The sequence below is a fragment of the Vulpes vulpes genome, chromosome 1 (assembly GCF_048418805.1).
Source record: "Vulpes vulpes isolate BD-2025 chromosome 1, VulVul3, whole genome shotgun sequence".
Taxonomy (NCBI): Eukaryota; Metazoa; Chordata; class Mammalia; order Carnivora; family Canidae; genus Vulpes; species Vulpes vulpes.
In genome coordinates, this window is record NC_132780.1 from 108,826,368 (window position 1) to 108,846,298 (window position 19,931).

The following is a 19,931-nucleotide window of genomic DNA, read 5'->3' on the forward strand; positions in this document are numbered from 1 at the left end:
GTGATCAGGAAGGCATAACTGTCGTGAAGCTCCTCTAACAATGACTTGTCTGAAAAGTCTTGACTCCCAACCTACCGCTCTTTCCATGAAAGGTCTTGACTCCCAACCAACCATTCTTTCCATGGTGACATACACTGTATTCAGATTTGGCTAATTGTTGTACAATTACAGAGGATTTATGATGTAGTAGTAAATTAAAAATCTTTCATGAAAATACATAAATGAACACACAAGAGTTTGTACCATTCTTTCATGTGATTAGTTAGCCCTCAAGTTACCATGGCAAGAGAAAAAAAGACAGTGATAGACAATTTTGCTTGAGGGTGTGAATGAATCATCTCTGCCATATTTTTAAGGCTGAAGCTCCATTTATTCCACGGACTTGGCATCATACTCTATCTGATGTGCCAGATTATTAACTCATATCTTCTACAGAAAAGGAGAGAAAGGTATTTTATGTTGCCAAGTGAAAGTTGTTGAGATGGGCATCCTAGACATAATCATTGGTAGAGGGGCTCCTGCTTTTGTTTTGAGACTTGTTCCTCATTATTGTTAAGAAACTTTCAGATTTACAGGGTGGATGGTATCTCTTGAGATGAGGATAACAAGGGAAAGAATGATTTAGAAATGAAGAGTTCTTTAACCTTTTCTGACATAACAAGAAAAATCATTGGGGCATTCCCCCATCACACTAAAATATCTAATTGGGCAAAAAGGAGCCCTGGAGAACACTACTAGGAGAGGTCCTATCTATGCAGTTGGGGGGGAAAAACATGTTTCTAATTTTCTTCTAAAATCATGACTAAAAATTACACAAACAATACTTGGAAGAATATCAGCACATGTTTTTCAAAAAAAAAAAAAAAACTGAGAAATAACAGCTAGTCTAGGCACTGGGTTTTGTTTTGTTCTACTTCCCCATCTGCAAAGGACAAGGATGGAAAGAATATAAAATATTTGGGTCACTTCCATTAAAGTCTACAAAAATTAATGGAAGAGTTGTTAAAAAAAGATGCTGAACTTTACGGACAGCCAATATGCAGATCAGAATACAAGTGAAAAAAAAATGAAATTGGAGTTTTGAGCCAACTGCTACAGTATTAAGCAACCATTTCTTAGTACATAATCCAGAGGGCCAGCTTCTAACTACAAAAATATTTTTGTAATAGAAAGAGTCTGTGTACTGCCTTCCTTGTGAATGCAACCCACAGTCAGAAACACATGGTAGTTCCGTTTTTTTTGTTTGTTTGCTTGTTTTTTTTTAAGTATTTTGCTAACAAGTGGCCTAAAGAAGACAACATAAAATGCTCTGGAGAATAAGAATTATTTTTGCAATTTGTTTAGATTAAGAGAAATGTTTTCATACTCACCAACACAAAATTACTTAGAGATTCTTAAATGACTACAGAAACTAATTGAATGAATTAAGGAAGCTATTCCCTCCATTCTTCCAAAATACTACTATTTTCAAGAATAGCCTTTTCCTGACTTCTAACTTCTTTTTTTTTCTTTTTTTAAGATTTTATTTATTTATTCATGAGAGAGACAGAGACAGAGAGACGGACACAGGTAGAGGGAGAAGCAGGCTCCAATGCAAGGAGCCCGACATGGGACTCGATCCCAGGTCTCCAGGATCACACCCTGGGCTGAAGGCGGCGCTAGACTGCTGAGCCACCGGGGCGGTCCCTGACTTCTAACTTCTGTTAGAAGAGGGGCCTGGATGGGGACTGGTCTGCTATGACAGATGGCTTTCCTCTTTTGTTCCCTATTCCACTGATGCTATATATTCCATAGTCATGAATATATTCCCCCAACTCACACATTCCTTATCATGCCACCCCTCAAATTTATTGCCCCATTTCTTGGCAACCCAATCTTCTCTAGTAGTGGGGAAATGGAAGGAGAAGGGGAGCAGTAGCCCCAGGGAGACGGAAGAGGGAAGCAAAATCCCTATTTCCATTCCAGGACGTTTGCACCTGCCAATCCCAGCATCTCTGAAATACTCAGAGAGGAGAAAGACAAAATTAAAGGCAGAAGAAAGAAGAAATGAGGAAGGTAGCTCCACAAGATTGTTCCAATGACTTCCTGGCATTGTTCCAGTTGTGGAAGAATTTGAGGATAAGGGAAGAGAGGAAAAGAACGTAACTAGGAAGCCAGCTTTACATTCTTCCCTTCTTCTTTCATTTCCTAGACAATTCTCAACCTCATCTCCTGTCTCCATTGACAACTTCTTGAAATCTTTTATGCTAGTTCTCTGTGTCTGGTTCTCTGTGTCTGGTCCCAATCTTGAACACTTACCTTAGCTCCTTTCAGATCCCATCCTGCTAAATACCTCACACTCTCAACAATTTAGAGATATCAGAATTCACTGCCAAATCACCACCACCACTGTGACTACAGAAGAATATACGTTCATGTGGTTACTTACATGAACAAAACATATATATTTTTTAAGTAGCCTCTTCTATTATTTTTAAGATTTTATTTTTTTATTCATGAGAGACACAGAGAGAGAGAGAGAGGCTGAGACACAGGCAGAGGGAGAAGCAGGCTCCATGCAGGGAGCCCAGCGTGGGACTCAATCCCAGGTCTCCAGGATCATGCTCTGAGCCAAGGGCAGGTGCTCAACCATCGAGCCACCCAGGCATCCCAAAATGCATTTTCCATACAGAATGCATAATTATAACTTACAAAAAACCTATTCCTCAATTTTAAAGCTGTATAAAAACAAAAGATCAGTAGAAGCTAACAAATCTACTTTTCTATGCATAGCCCTAATTTTAAGGCACATGTGTATTAGTTAAAGCATCTGAATAACGAAACCAAAAGAAGTGAAGAATCACAGAAGCATATAGGAGCTAATGAGAGTTCTTTAGCTACTTCTGTAATTATGTGTTTTAAAAGGAACTAGGCAGGGATGCCCGGGTGGCTCAGCGTTTGAGTGTCCACCTATGGCCCAGGGCGTGATCTCGGAGTCCCACAATCGAGTCCCGCGTCGGTCTCCCTGCATGGAGCCTGCTTCTCCCTCTGCCTGGGTCTCTGCCTCTCTGTCTCTCTGTGTCTCTCATGAATAAATAAATAAAATCTTTAAAAAAAAAAAGGGACTGGGCATTTTGGGTCCACAGGTGTATTTTGTTTTTTTTTTTTTTACCTAAAACTTTTCATGGTACCTCTACTTAAAAAGATTCTTTTCCTTTCCCATCCCAGCAAGCATAAATAAGACATAAAAAATTAAGATTACCTATGCTGTTTTAAAGTGAAACAGCTTATAAGAAAATACGTGCACACATTAAATATAGCTTAGGTAAGTGTTTAACCAACATTAAAGTGCCCTCATACCTTTCATAAGTAACTGAGGCACTCTAGCATTTAACATCCACACTAAAAAGTCATTCAGGCTCCCCACAAAAAACACTTTTCCCAGAACGAACAGTTAGGTTTAAAGTAGGAAAATAGTTTTTCTCTCTTCCTTCCTAAGGGGAAGAAACAAGGTTTCTACTACTTCAAATGTCCTTGTATTATGTGAAACAAATTATTTGTAAAATTATCAGAAACCTTTAAAGAAAGGAGAGGTTCTATTATAAAATAGTATTAGGTAACATAGTCTTTTTACAAAATGTATTTAAAAATGATTGAAAAAAATAAGCTAATGGGCTGCGCAGGCATACCTCATTTTATTGTGCTTTGCTTTACTGCACTTTGCAGATACTGTGTTGGTTTTGGTGGGTTTTATTTTGTTTTGTTTTTCAAATTGAAGGTTTGTGGCAACCCTATATTGAACAATTTTACCATGGCACCATTTTTCCAACAGCATTTTTTCACTTCAAGTCTCTCTGTCATTATTTGGTAATTTTTTTAAAGATTTATTTCAGAAAGAGAGAGCAAGGAGGGGGAGGGGGAGAGAAGCGCAAGCAGACACCCCATGGAGCACAAAGCCCAATGTGGGGGAGAAAGGGGCTCAATTTTGCAACCCTGTGATCATCACCTGAGCCAAAAAGATGGCCTGTATTTTGGTAATTCTTAAAATATTTCAGATATTTAAATCATCATCATATTTATTATGGTGATCTGTGGTCTTTGATGCCACTGCTATAATTTTGAGGGGCATCACAAACCATACTCATATAAGATGTCAAATGTAACCCATAAATGTGTGTTCTGACTACTTCATTGACCAGGTGTTCTGCCATCTCCCTCCCTCTCCTCAGGCTCCCTCTTCCCTGAGACAACAATATTGAAATTAGGACAGTTAATAACACTATGATGGCCCGTAAGTGTTCAAATGAAAGAAAGACATCACACTTATCTCCCCCTAAAATCAAAAACTAGAAATTATTAAGCGGAAGGTATGTTGAAAGACAGCACAGGCTGAAAGCTAGGCCTCCTGCACCAAACAGATGGCCAAGTTGTGAAAGCAAAGGAGAAGTTCTTGAAGGAAATGAGAAGTGCTACGCTAGTGAACACAGGACTGATAAGAAAGTAAATCAGCCTTATTGTTGATATGGAGAAAGTTTTAGTGGTCTGCAGAACAGATCAAGCTAGCCACAACCTTCCCCCTTAAGCAAAGCCTAGTCCAAAGCAAGACCCTAACTCTTCGATCTTAGGAAGGCTGAGAGATGAAGAAGCTACAGAAGAAAAGTATGAAGCCAGCAGAGGTTGGCTCATGAGGATTAAGGAAAGAAGCCATCTGTGTAACATAAAACTGCCAGGTGAAGCAGCAAATGCTGATTGATGTAGAAGCTGCAGCAAGTTCTCCAGAAGATCTGGCTAAGGCAATTAATGAAGGTAGCTACACTAAACAAGAGAATTTCAATGGCGATAAAATGACCTTCTAGTGGAAGAAGATGCCATGTAGGACTTCCTTAGCTGGGGGGGTTGGGAAAGCCAGTGCCTGGCTTCAAAGCTTCAAAGGACGGGCTGACTCTTGATAGGGACTAATGCAACTTGTGACTTAAGATGAAGTCCATGCTCATTTACTGTTCTGAAAATCTATAGCTCTTAAGAACTACACTAAATCTACTCTGCTGGTGCTCTAGAAATGGATGTGTGGATCACAACACACCTGTTTACAACATGGTGTAGTGAACATTTTCAGCCCCCCTTTCAAACATAATTCTCCAGGCAGAAAGTTCCCTTTCAAAATATTACTGCTCACTGTTGATACATCTGGTCATCCAAGGGTTCTGATGGAGGTGTACAATGAGATTAATGTTGTTTTCATTCTTGCCAACACAACAGTCAGGGAGTAATTTCAACTTTCAAGTCCTATAATTTTTTTTTTAAGATTTTATTTATGAGAGAGAAAGAGAGAGAGCCCTAGATGGGTAGAGAGAGAGATCCTCAAACAGACTCCCCACTGAGTGTGGAGCTCAATGTGGGGCTCAATCTCACAACCCATGAGATCGTGACCTGTGCCAAAACCAGGAGCAGGATGCTCAACTAACTGAGCCATTCAGGAGCCCTTAAGTCTTATTTAAAAGATATTTTGTAAGGCTATAGCTGCCCTAGATAGTGAGTCCTCTGAAGGATCTGGGCAAAGTTGACTGAAAACCTTCTGGAAAGGATTCACTATTCTAGATTCCATTAAGGATATCTGTGATTCATCAGAAGAGGTCAAAATATCAACATTCACAGGAGTTTGAAAGGGGTTGATTCCAACCCTCGTGGATGTCTTTGAGGGGTTCAAGATTTCTGTGAAGGAAGTAACTGCAGATGTGGAAATAGCAAGAGAACTAGAATTAGAAGTGGAGCCTGAAGATGGGACTGAATGACCACAATCTCATGATACAACTTTAATGGATGAGGAACTGCTCTTTAGGAATGAGTGAAGAACATGGTTTCTGGACATAGAATTTACTCCTGATAAAGATGCTGTGAAAATTGTTGAAACAACAATAGATTTAAAATATCAGTTGATAAAGCAGCGGCAAAGCTTGAGAGGATGGACTCCAGTTTTTGAAAGAAGATCTACTGCAAGTAAAATGCTTTCAAACCCTACTATGTGCTACAGAGAAATTGTTTGTGAAAGAAGAATCAACCAATGCAGCAAACTTCATTGTTGTCTTATTTTAAGAAACTGCCACAGCCCCCCCAGCTTTCATCACCGTGGTCAGTAGTCATCAACATTGAGGCAAAGACCTTCCACCAGCAAAAAGATTATGACTCACTGAAAGCTCAGATGATGGTTAGCATTTTATAGAAATTAAGTAGTTTTTAATTAAGGTAAATACATTGCTTTTTAAAGATATGATGTTATTACACATGTAATATTCTATGGTATAGTGTAAATAAAACTTTTATATGCACTAGGAAAACAAAAATTTTTTGACTTGCTTTATTTTGTGATATTCGCTTTATTGTACAGGTCTAGAACTGAACCTGCAGCAAGATGTGCCTGTATACACCAAGGGAATAATCATGAAACTAGTATAAACTGAAAATATGCAAAAGCACAATTTCTGTAATCATTTATCTAATTTCTTATCCTATACATCTAAGTAGAATTATAAATTCAAAGTTGTAATGAAATAAAATGTATTCCATAAGTATTGTTGACAAGAGTTAATTTGCCTTCTGTTAACAGGTCCTTTCATAATTTAAAAGTTAATCCCACACAATTTTAGTTTCTTACATAAATCAGTCACCAGATCCTTGCAAACTAGTGCCAAACAGAATCGTAAATCAGAAAAGGGAAATTCTTATAACGTGGGAAACATGCAAACCAATATTATACCCTAACATTTGTTGAAAGCATGTTTCAAAGAAAGTAAATCTTACTGCAGACTAAAATAATATAAAATTGCATCAGAATATAAGCAAGCTTGTGTTCTGATCAATTTTATTTCACTTACTATAGAACTACTACAATCATAAAGATTTTGAGTGGGATTTTTTTTTTTCATTTTTGTGACTACTTGAATTGAATGCAATAGATGATACACAATTTAGTGGTGGAGACAAATTCAAAACACAAATTTTAAGTTTTCATGTTTAGGTCATTCCATGAAGATATACAAAAGAATAAAATGATAGCATCTAGCTTTTATCACTGAATGACACTTGTTTCTGAAAAGCTATGCGAAGATAATTTTAAAGGACAGATTAAAAAATTAAAATAAATAGGACAAGAAGGATAATATCACAGTCATACATATTAGTGAGAAAATGGGGGAAAAAGCCCCCAAATTTTCCAAATGAGGAATTGGTTAAATTAATGACATACTATTTTGATGGAATATTATGTAGCAAATGAAAATCAATAATTATATTGATGAAAAAGATTTATTGACATGAAAAAATATTTGTAACATATGGTTGAATGAGCAATGTAAGTCTAAGTAAAACAGTGCAAACCACTGGAATCTCCTATGCAGAACCTGATAAAGTTACTATTTATTGCCAAGTTTACTATTTCCTTTCTCACCAAATGAATGCCGGTGGTAGAGGGGAGAAGCTGGGATACAACCTCAGCAAACGCCCACCCATAAAATTTGAATTGTCAGTTACTGGGCTACAAAGACAAAGTAAAGTGAGAAACTAAATAGGAAATTCTAAAAATTCCTTTGCATGACTGTTTTCAAAGCTAACAAGCAATCACCAGCCTCATAGCACCAGATACTCCAAACTTAAGCCCTAAACTTATAGCAATGACCAAAAACTTACATCACCAACTTCGAAATTATAGACTACCAAAAATGAGACTATTTCTCATGCTTGTGTGTGAAAGAGAGAGATGTATACATACATGTGCACACAAATGAACATATGCACATCACCTGCACACACAGGGAAGATTAGAAAGATGGAGAGGATTAAGCCCAAATAAAAAGCTTACCTGAAAGAGCCTGGTAAAAATATCAAATTCAAAAACTGAAATGTAATCATTACAAGTTAAATCAATTGTTGATTTCAGAGCCATTGCTTCCAGGCCAGAGCTAATTTGATGAACCTCATGAAGGCACTGTCTGAATACTTTCCATGGTACAATAGTTCTGTGCAAGGGGGAAAAAAAAAAAAAAAAAGGAGAAATTGAATCAAATGTCATTTAAGACTATCTTCCACCAAAACAGCACAGTTCAATCATAACATTAATTAATTGCATTTGTCCTAAATGATAGAGTTGACCAAAAAAATAAGACAAATAGGTGTTCATAATTTAGAACCCCTGTAACGGGTTTTGCTAAATGGATTATTTCCCATTTGCTAAGAATGTGACAGAAATCTAAATCAGTTTCTCTCTCAAACAATCCTTGGCTATAAAGATATTTCTAAAAATACATTCAAAAGAAAGGAGTAAGTCAAAGTCCTGTGTGTCTGACCTCTTGCATACACAAGACTTTGAATCAAGTTAAATTTCCCCCCTCTTTATTTCCTTAAAACAACTATAAACTATGGGCTCATATAAGAGTAGGAATTCTTTATTTAAGGTCCAAAAGAGTAATTAAATCCACCATTTTGCGAAAGCTCAGGTGAAAAGTCATGAAGGCATTTAACTCTTACTTCCTTGTGTTCTGCAGATAAAAAAAAGCACAGTATCTAACCTTTCATATTAATACAAAAGGAAATTTAAAAATTTTTAATCAACCACACTGGTTAGCATATAGAAACTTATTTATTAAAAACTTACTTATTTTTCTTAAATATCATCATGCATCAAAATTTTAATTAAGTAAAAGCATTTACACAGTTTAAAAGTTTAGAAGGGTAAAAAATGGTATCCTGGGAGATCTCCCAGTCTGTCCCCCACCTGACCAGTTTCTGACATTCGCCACCTCCTCCCCACCATGAAAATAAGTAACACTCATTATTCATCCTTTAGTTAATTTTCCTCCTTTTGGGATGTTAGATGCCTGCTCCTGAAGAGGTGGAAGAAATCATTCATGTTTTTAAAATATTAAGCTGCAGTTTTCATAATAGGGCATCATAAGAGCTATATATACCCTCTTTTAAGATGATAAATATTTAACTCTTACATTTTTCTTTACTAGCACCTTTTAAGAAATAAAAGACTCAGGCAGAAAGGCCTACATTGGCCCTATCCTGTCCAATTCCTCCAGTGAAGGATTATCATAAATGTACAATTATATATTCATTCAATAATTATCTGTTGCAGTGGTTGTCAGACTTGAGCATTCATCAGGATGGCTGAAGGGCTCATGAAGACAAAAATTGCTGATCCACAACCCATGATATTCTAATTCATTAAGACTGAGGTGGGGCTAAAGAACTTAGAGTTCTAACAAGTTCCCAAGTGATGCTAATGCTGCTGGTCTGGGGACAACAGTTGGAGAGTCACTGATCTCTTAACTGCTAAGGCACAGCACTGTGGATAAATACAATCATGAAAATACGAGATACTATCATCTGTCCTTGAAGAACATACATACAGGGTACAAATAAGACATGTAATGCTAAAAAAAAAAAAAAAAAATGGGGGTGAGGTGGGAGTGGATATATAAGGACGTCCTGGAGGAATTCCAGAGAAGGAGTGGTCTGCGGCAAGATGAATAAATGAATGGTAGGACAGGCTTACGATACTATGCTGTACTTATAAAAAAAAAAAGTTTAGGTTTGATATACCACTAAAAGAAAGAAAAATATGAGACTGAATACATCAAAAGGCTTTTCTCTATGTATGAAAAAAACAGGAAACCGCAGAGAACCGAAGAGAGCCACCACATCAGACGCCGTTTAGAAGAAACACACGTCAGGCTCTGATTAAGGTTAACAAAATTCTGCTGTTTTAAGAAAACCAGGAAAACTTCTGATAATGTTAGAAGGCTATTGATTTATGGCAAAGTGTAAATATGCACTTGTGTCCAGTTTCATTAGTTACAGTGAAAGTAGCGCTTAAGAAGCACATTTTTTTTCCTAATTAAGGTTCAAATATTCAACACATAAAAGGGACGTGAACCATAGTATTCAAATTTTTTAAAATTACACAAGGAACTACTGATTTAAGAATAGTGTATGTTTTACTTTTACATGGAAGTATTAAGAAAAACTTGTCTTGTGTATGAAGTATAAAAGAAAATCAATTGACCAGACACGTTTGGTATCTGTTACTATAAAAAAAATTATCTTCATTCCAAAATTTAAGGCGCTTGCAGATCATAACTCCTTTCAATACCCAATGACTTCCCAGAGCAAATTCTTTAAAAATGTGCAAACTTCTAAAATTATAGTCTAACATACCACTTTGGGAGCAGCTACATTTCCACAGTACTTGTATAAATGACACTTGCTCACAGTTCACTTGTGATAAACCTAAGGTCCAAACAAGCTTGATTAAGGGTAGTAACGGGGATTAAGAAGAAAGAGCATTATTTGGTTAACTAACTATATACAAGATTTGTACAACAGGTACCTCTGCTTTGATCACCTGAGCCAAACATCCACCATAGAGAATGGTGGGGAGGAGGAGAATTTCATGAGTGAGGAACAGAAATAGCAGGCAATGATGTCTTTAAAAAACAACTGTTCTAAGACTGTTGCACTAAGGATCTAACCTTTCCAAAGAGGACTTCGAGTTGCCACCACCTTCTTTCCTAATGTGTATGGGGGGAGGGGGAAACAGAGAGGATGGCTTTTCACACCTTTAATTAAACTGTAGCCACAGCACAGAGCAGTGGTTTCTACTGTCTTTCCCTAGAGATGAAGCAAGTCAGAGAAAATATTAATGACAAATTGCTTTACAAACCCTTGTAAACTTCATGGTGCTGGCAGAGATCTGGGAATAGAAAAGAGGAAGAAAAAGAGAAGGAACAGAATATAAAAGCTTCAAGCTCTCACCAACCAGAAATACTTTAATTTGTCCTTTTTTGCCACTTACAATTATGTCACTTTAATTACAAGTTGAGTTAATTTAAAATCAACTAAAAAGTACAAGTAGCTGTTAATCCACAAAGAATGGAATACAAGGTCAATGGTTAGCCAGACACAGACTTCCAATAGGAGTACAAGCTGCCATTTATTGATGTATGCTTTACTGACTGACTGATTGACAGTCTACCCTCTCTGTCAATCACCACGTATTTTATATCTCTTACTGGAGTCTATCACAATAACACTATGAGGCAGATAATATATTTATCCTCATGATACAGATGGGAAAACTGAGGCTTAAAAAGAGGTTAAGTAATTTGCCTAGGAAAGACTTTGTATATTCCAGACATCGTGGTAGATTCAGAATAGAAATATAAATCAAGTCACAATCAAATTAAGTGGAAAGACTTGTAAATAAATTGTTGTGCCATGTGCAAAAATTATTATAGAAAAAAATGGTTGTGTCTTGGAAACCCCATGAGATGAAGCTCCTTGAAAACAGAAATTGTATCTTATTCTTCTTTGCTGAAGACAAACAAGGTGCACAACTAAAATCTGTGTAATGAAATTAAACTGTGTTTAGGGAAAGCAAGAAGTGTTACATGGAGAAGGAGCCTAGAAATTTATGTCCAATCATTTTCTCCCTACAGAATCTTTTGAGGATGGAAAGACTAATAGTCTGTTCATATAAAGTCAGAAGAGATAAGAACTTAATATAAGGCTACATTATTTATTATCAGATGATAAGTCTTGGTATGTTTATCAAGAAACCAAGTGTAACTATATTTTAAGTCTTGAAAACAGACTAAGTGTACTTTCAGATAAAAACAGATACAGGGAAACAAAACTGAAAAGGTGTCAGTAGGTCAGCAACTGACAAGTCACTCCAATCCTCCAGGCTTTTCTCTTTCTTCTGTAAAAGTGGAAGAGTATATTGCATATTCTAACTTGAATACCTTGCAGTTAAAAAAAAAAAAAAAAAAAAAAACAATAAAAGGAATGGAAGACAAAAAATGTTAGGAGACTGTCACCAAAAAAAGAAAGGCAAAACATTTTCATGATACCACAAGTTCATAAAAGGATACAAGTTTAATTTTTAACTCATATGAAAAAAAAATCCACATAACAAAGGTGTTAATCTCAACAAAGGCTAGGGCATTTGAAAAGTCATACACTTCAGGTGTGAATGAGCATTTATATAGCACTTCTAGAAGGAAATTTGGCATCAAGCTTCAAAAGCCTACTTCTAGGGATGTCACCTAACAAAATTACACTAAAAATAAATAAATGAATGAATGAATACACAAATATCCACCCATAAGTCTCTTCAATATAGTGTTGTTCATAATAGTAAAAAATTATAAACAAATATGTTCAGTGGTAATAATAGGACATACTACATTCAAAGACTATAATATTTTAACAGCAATTAACAGTAGTACAAAAGAATATTGTCATAGAAAAGTGTCCATGACACACTTAAATGGGAATACCATTTTTGAAATTATATAACCTTTATGAATGAATGCTAATAACTATCTAGAATGTCTGAAGAGATCAATACATAGTTTAACTGATAAGAACTAAATCATGATGGGACTTTAAGTGATTATTTTCTTTTTCTGTATAAGTCATTAGAGTATATTAGAAATAAATATACTAATGTTTGTTAGTATACTAATATATAATATACTAAAATATATTATGTAATCATAGAAAGAATCAATTAAAAACAAAAATTATAACAGTATTTGCCTCAGACATGGCTGGGTATGCAATATCAGTTAGCAGCAGTGGGGAATGAATGAGGTTTTCAATAAATGCTGCTGGGTCAAATGGATATACATATGGAAGAAACTGAATCTTGACCCCTACCTAATATTATATAAAAATTCATTTTAGATTATCATTTTATCTTTCATATTTAGGTCTAAGATTAAAGGTTTTTTTAAGAAGAAACTAGATAATATCTTCATTACTTTGGAGCAGGCAAAAAATTTAAATAGGACCCAAATGTTCAAAGGATAAAGGAAGATAAATTAAAACCTGTGTTCATGAAAAGAAAAATGAAAAACGAAAAAGAAAGCATGCATTAGGAGAAACATATAATAAAGAAAAGATTCACATCTAAATATTAATAATAACTACTTAAAATTGGGCAAATGATTTTCACATACACAAATAAATCAAAATGTTCAGTAAACAAAGATATATTCAGCTTCATTGGTCATCAGAGAAATGTACATTAAAAAATGTACGTTAAAAACACAGTGACATTCCACTTGACCTGACTAGTATGGCTTATGAATAAAAAAAAAAAAGAAAAGACAAAGGATATCAAAGGGCTGGGAAAGATATGGAACAACAGGAACCTTTAGACACTTTTCATAGGTAATTCAGTTGGTAAGCCACTTTAGAAAACTAAAAGCTATTAAAGCTAAAATTATGCAGAAACTGAAAGCCAGCAATCCCATTCCTAGATCTACATCCAACCGAAATGCACAAATAGGTTTTTAAAAGTATAAAAGGAAAAGTTCATAATAGCACTACTGATAATAATCCAAAGAAGAAAGAACCCAATGAGCCTCATCAATAGAATTAACAGGTACAGCTGCACCTTGGAACAAGAAGAATGAACAGTCTGTCACATTCAAGAACATGTGTGAATTTCATAAAGAATGAAAGGAGCCAGTTTTTTTTTTTTTTTTAAAGAACTAATTGCATGATTTCAACTGTATATGATTCCATGATACTGGAAGTCAGGATACCAAGTAGCTGTATGGAACTTGCTGAGGGGTTGGGGGGAAGGAGCGTTCTCCTTATTATTACAGGTAATAGGCTATATATTTGGGTGGTATTTACATTGGTGCGTTCATTTCATGAAAATTCACCTCACAGTTATGATTTGTATACATTTCTGTATGAATATTAAACTGAATATATAAAACTTTAAAATTTTTTACATAAAAACTCTACGATGAAGGGATACCTGGGTGGCTCAGTTTTTTTACATAAAAACTCTACGATGAAGGATCACACCCTGGGCTGAAGGCAGACGCTGTGTCTCTCATGAATAAATAAATAAATAAAAAAAAGAAAGAAAAAGAAAAAGAAAAGAAAAGAAAGAAAAAAAAAACTCTACGATGAAAAAGAGAAGAAAATGTGGGAACAGATGTAGTATCTGCCATAATATAAACAAGGAAGTCAATGTTTATTTGTTAGTTGTTGGTTTTGTTGCTGTGGTGGTAGGGGTGGTGATGATAGTAGTTTAAAATTCATTCTAGCTCAAAGAGATAAAATGTCACTTTTATTTTATTTTTAAAGATTTTATTTATTCATGAGAGACACGCAGAGAGAGAGGCAGAGACACAGGCAGAGGGAGAAGCAGGCTCCATGCCGGGAGCCCGAGGTGGGACTTGACCCCAGGTCTCCAGGATCACGCCCTGGGCTGAAGGCAGCGCTAAACCACTGAGCCACCCAGGCTGTCCCAGTCACTTTGATTTTAAACTCAATGAAAATCTGTTCTATCTATAGTAACCCATTCCTACTTTTAATTTCATCTGAATTTGGTCAGAAGATTCACTTTGACCAACAAAGATATATTTAGTATCAATAACTTTAAATTGAGGGCTAGCTTTGTTTAGAAGATAATGAAACATTCATTACATATTTAGTATGTTTTGATTTTTATTGTGGATGCAAATATTAGTATTGTGACTCCTAAGTTTGTTGATATTTTATATACAGAGTTTCGCTAAATCTAATCTTTTTTCTGTAATTACTTCCATAATTTGTTAAAGGATATGAAAATAGATTGCTATCAGGCTATACTGTTCTTATTTTTCCATCACAAATGTTTCTAAACACAAATGTTTTTGCTTGATTTTGAAAAGCAAATGTTTTCCAGCAACCCACACAAAGAACATATCAAAACTCTGGTCAGACAGTTACAACTCATCATGGACAGGATGGTAACCATGGTTATCAAGGATATTCATAATTAGATCTAGCCATTCCTGTGAAAATTCTTGACTCTCATACAGAAAGACACAGATGCTGGGTATTTATCATTATATTTCGTCAAAAACGTTCATAACGTTTGTAGTGTGACAAGCATTACTTCTCTGTGAAATGGACAAGTATCATTCTCATTTTCATATTCTGAAAGTTAAATTTAGAATCAAACACTTTTTATAAGATTGAAGAAACAAGAAAAATAGCTGCTTCAACATTATTCCTGATTTTCTCAGTATCTCATTCATATGATAGATTTGATGCTTTCTAACTTCTGGTCTCACAACCAGACTTTTGAACATGATAAATTTACTATAGCCATGAAATGGACATAATTCCATTCAATTTATGGCTTTGAAATAAAGTTTACTGGTAAAAATGGATGGGAAGAGGAACCGTAAATATAATCCATAAAAATATGTCAAAGTTCCATGTTTAATTTTTCCACTTGGTAGCCATTACCCATAGAAAAACAAAGATGTTGGTTTTAAAACAGTGAGTATTCTTTTCTTTCTGATGGACAACTTTCCTCAAGTTTCTTCAGTGTATTTTCTTTGAAAAGTTAGTGATACTTGCTAGGTTTGTAAGACACATAAGATACATGATCACAGCAAGATACCTTTGATCTGCTGAGGTCAGATTGAAAAGAATCAGGAAGTTTTAGATCCTAAAATTAGAAGGTCCTGCAACAAAGGGCCTTAAGTAAGGCTTTAAAATGATCTCCACTTTAGCATTAAGAGCCCAGCCAGTCTTACAAACAACAAAGTCAATAATAAAACAAAATTCTTCATAAATCTCTCTACAAAGGTCAAGTAAGTTAAGTTAATAAGCAATAGGCTAAGTCTGGTAGATACTTCGGTTTTCTTGCCGAAGTTAAACTGAGGCAAAAGAAATATACAACTTCTAACAACACTTCTACAACACTCATGCAAGAAACTGCATTACCACATGGAGCCTATTTAAAGCTTTGGTTATAAAGGACACTCACAGAAGTTATTAAAAGAGAAAATAAATCAGGTTATAAGTTTTCTTGCTGTTATTACATATAATGGAAACTTAAGTATCTAGGTTTGATCCTTCAATACTATTATCTGGTTCATCTCCCTTTTTCTTGAAATCCTGTCTTCCTTCAACATCTATAATACCACCTTCCCCTACTTTTGTGGCAATTTCCTCAAATTTCTTCTATGCATTCTTCATTTATCAGAATTCCTTTTTTTAAACGATTTATTTTTTTATTTAAATAATTTTTTAAATAATAAATTTATTTTTTATTGGTGTTCAATTTGCCAACATACAGAATATTTTAGAGAGTGAGAGAACACAAGTGGGAGGGGCAGAGGGAGAATCTCAAGCCACCCATGCTCAGCGTGAAGCCAGACTCGTGGCTTGATCTCAGGACCCTAAGACCATGACCTGAGCCAAAACCAAGAATCTAACTCTTAACTGACCACACCAGTCAGGCACCCCCCATTACCAGAATTCTTTAAGGACCCATCGTCTTCATTCTCCATGGTCTACATCAGTTAGTCCAATGGCTTCACATAGCTTTCAGAGATTATAAATTCAAATATCTGGGAACCAGGCAGTTAACAGAAATGAGTAAAAAGATCCAGGTAAGGATTGCAATGAATGAAAGGAGAGTACATGTCAACTGGGCAGCTGGCACGCATGTCTAGCCTGATGCTGCCATGTCAGAACTCAGATCCAGTGGCGCCATCACTCCTGATTTGTCAATGAAATTCAATGCAATATTTTATGGAAAATACATTTCTAAAAGTTACCATTAATTTTTTAGTTAAATATGTCATATGGCCAAGAAAATATTCCATAGGCTCTCAATCTTCAAACTTTCATCAACACACTATCAATTCTAAAATCTCTATTCCTTATTCTATATGCTTTCTGTAGCCTCAAGGTTGTATATTCAACTTACTAATAATGAACGTCACCACATGGATTTATGTAGGTCCACAAAATCAAACATACACCCAACTGAACTTATCTGGTTGCCAAATCCCCTCTTCTTCCTATTTTTTCTTTCTCAATGAAGGGTACCCAGTTGTTTGAATAAGAAATTGAGACATCACCTTTGACTCCTTTCTTTTAACTCATATATCTTAATAATCAAGTAAGTTAATTTTTTAAAGATTTATTTATTTATTCATTCATAAGAGACACAGAGAGAGAGAGAACCAGAGACACAGGCAGAGGGAGAAGCAGGTTCCTCGCAGGAGCCCGATGTGGGACTCTATCCCGGGTCTCCAGGGTCACGCCCTGAGCCGAAGGCAGACGTTCAACCACTGAGCCACCCAGGTTCCCAAGTATGGTTATTTTTATCTTTATGTCATTCTCAAATCCATGTACTGCTTTTATGTATATAAATGTAAAATTTAGTTTGTGTACTGATTACATTCCAATATATTATTTTATGTATATTATTATAATTGCTACCTAGTTTTCTATAATAGCCTCCTACCTATTAGTCTCCTATTTCTAATTTTTCAGCTTCTAAAGTGTGTGGGGATAGGGAGGCTAGTCAGACCCCAGGGAGTACACAAGATGATTCTTTTCAAGATGGGAAGAAAATACTGAAATTTTACTTGCATTTTTATGTAGGGTTTTTGTTTTTCTTTTTGAAGATTTTATTTTAGAGAGAGAGAGAGAGACAGAGTGAGTCGGGGCAGAAGCAAAGGGTTAGGGAGAGAGAACCTGAAGCAGACTCTGAGCTGAGTGTGGAGCCTGATGCAGGGCTCGATCTCAAGACAGTGAGCTTCTGACCTGAGCTGAAACCAAGAGTCAGGCACTGAAAGGAGCTTCTGACCTGAGCTGAAACCAAGAGTCAGGCACTGAAAGGACTGAGCCACCCAGTCCACTTTATGTAGTATTATTTATTTATTTTAAAGATTTTATTTATTTATTCATGAGGGACACACAGAGAGAGGCAGAGACGCAGGCAGAGGGAGAAGCGGGTTCCTCGCAGGGAGCCTGATGCGGGACTCAATCCCAGGACTACAGGATCATGCCCTGAGCCGAAGGCAGAAACTCAACCGCTGGGCCACTCAGGCATCCCCTTTATGCAGTTTTTAAAGTTTGTATTATATGTCCTTTATTTGTATTATATATGAGAATACACATAATTTGTACAAAAATATATGTATGTATGCAGATGATAAATAATGATATGCTCAAAAAGTATTTAATAATAAGCGAGTAATAAATACAATCAAATGGGTTTGGAAGCCAACTGCTCAGATTCATTATTCATACTTCAGCAAGAATCACCCACCTTTTTAAAAAGCAAGTATGACCATTTCCCTACCTAAAACCCATCAATGGGTTTCATTGTTTTCAGGGCCCAAAAGAACAGAGTTTTAAAAATGTAACTTTGTATACGGAAGAAGAAAGTACAAAGGGGCAGAAAAGGACAGAGCTTTCAAAGCACAGTTCTAGAGAAAGAGGGTAACAATTGGAGCACTTAGGTCCTTGAAGCAGAGTAACACCTAGAGTGTATCACACACCTACCCCTTATTTGGATTCCATGTTCACCAAGGAATTCTGATATGGCTCCACATATAGTTTATCTACCATGACACATATATCCTCATCTGCCTGACAGTGGCATTAATCATTGTAAATTTTAAAAAAATTCTGAGTTATAGATCAGTTTATGAGCTCAGTTAAATTGTGTCCATTATATAAACATACTCTTGGTTCTGTGAAATCAGGTTTCAAGGATGAGACCAAAACCTAAATCATGGTGATTTCACTAGGTAAAGGTCACTTACTGAAGGATTCAGAGTGGAGAGAAGGAGAAAGATGAAAATAACAGAGGAAAAAAAATGAAGGCATTTATGTAACCCTGAAGTCGGCTGTATCTTTCTTTTGAACTCCAGCAGACACTATAACAATTCAGTCCCAAACACATTTTCCACTGGACAGGCTGCTAGACTCCTAATTAACAAATGTGCAACCCATACCAAATACCAGCTCCTCCATGAGCCAGAGTGATCCTCCAACCGCTCCAGCAAATACATAATTTAGTATTTGTGACATTCCTTAGGCACCTTTCGAATGGCACATAACTAGTTTTAAATATTTATCAAGTCTGTATATACTATCTTCCCCAAATTGAATACATTCTGCTTAAAGAGAGAAAATTATCACTTGAATCTTATTTGCTTTTTTGTATCTGAGATCTTGTTATAAGGAGTTAAACAAAATAGGCCTGTTAGTTTGTTTTCCTTATTAATATAAAGATCCTTAGATTTTTTTTTAAATAGGCAATAATAGAAGTTGACTAAGTAAGTGAAATATTAAATAGCAGTACTTGAGTTCTAGGTCAGTTTTGTCCTTTCTCTCCGAGCTGCTGCTGTCCAGTTATCTTGTACAAGTCCTTAATTTCTGTTGTGCACAACCTTCTTTAATTAAATATGACTAAGTTGCCTTTCCTTTGACTAGAGGAAACCCTGATCTAGTTAATGTGATAGAAAAACACGTATCTCACTCACTGAGAAGGTAAAGAAACTATTGTCCTTTGTTTCTTATTAAAAGTGAAAAGAAAATACAGGAAACCAAAGAAGGTCCATACCACTTCCCCAGGAAATCAAATGTAGAGACAGTGAACTGAGCTTTAAATAGATCATTTTTTCCATGGTAAGCAGGACAGTTTCTTATGTTCTGTCCTAACACCCAATTTTAGAAAATTTATTATTTATTTTTGGCTTCTGCTTTCGGATTTCTAGGGTCTACGGAATATCTGTCATACAAAGTTGAATAACTGTATTATTTGCAGAATTAATAATAAATATAAGGGTGTTTTGAATAAGGCAAAAGGTTTAAATTGGTTTGTTATTCCACAACATAGGGTGCTTATTATGTGCCAGACACTGTTCTATGTGCCTTATCAGTAGAGTTTAGCTCTTTTAGCCTTCATGACAACCCTGGATAGGAGATATTGTTGTTATTATCAACATTTTATAGAAAAAGAAACTGATGCATGGAGAAGAAACCAAGTAGCTTGCCCAAAGTCACAAACCTAGGAAATGTTACAGTCAGACCTGAATGTAGACAGCCTACTTACATACCTGCCT

At 35.7% G+C, this 19,931-nt stretch overlaps 1 protein-coding gene across 8 annotated transcripts in view; it reads right to left on the reverse strand.

Moving 5' to 3' along the window:
• Positions 1-19,931, reverse strand: part of CBLB (Cbl proto-oncogene B) — a 217,111-nt gene that overhangs the window by 99,686 nt on the left and 97,494 nt on the right. For all 8 annotated transcript variants that reach the window (XM_025989998.2, XM_025990002.2, XM_025989999.2 and 5 more), the window contains one exon: positions 7,835-7,991. In XM_025989998.2, coding sequence (XP_025845783.1) covers positions 7,835-7,991 — 157 coding nt within the window. The remainder of the gene's footprint in view (positions 1-7,834; positions 7,992-19,931) is intronic.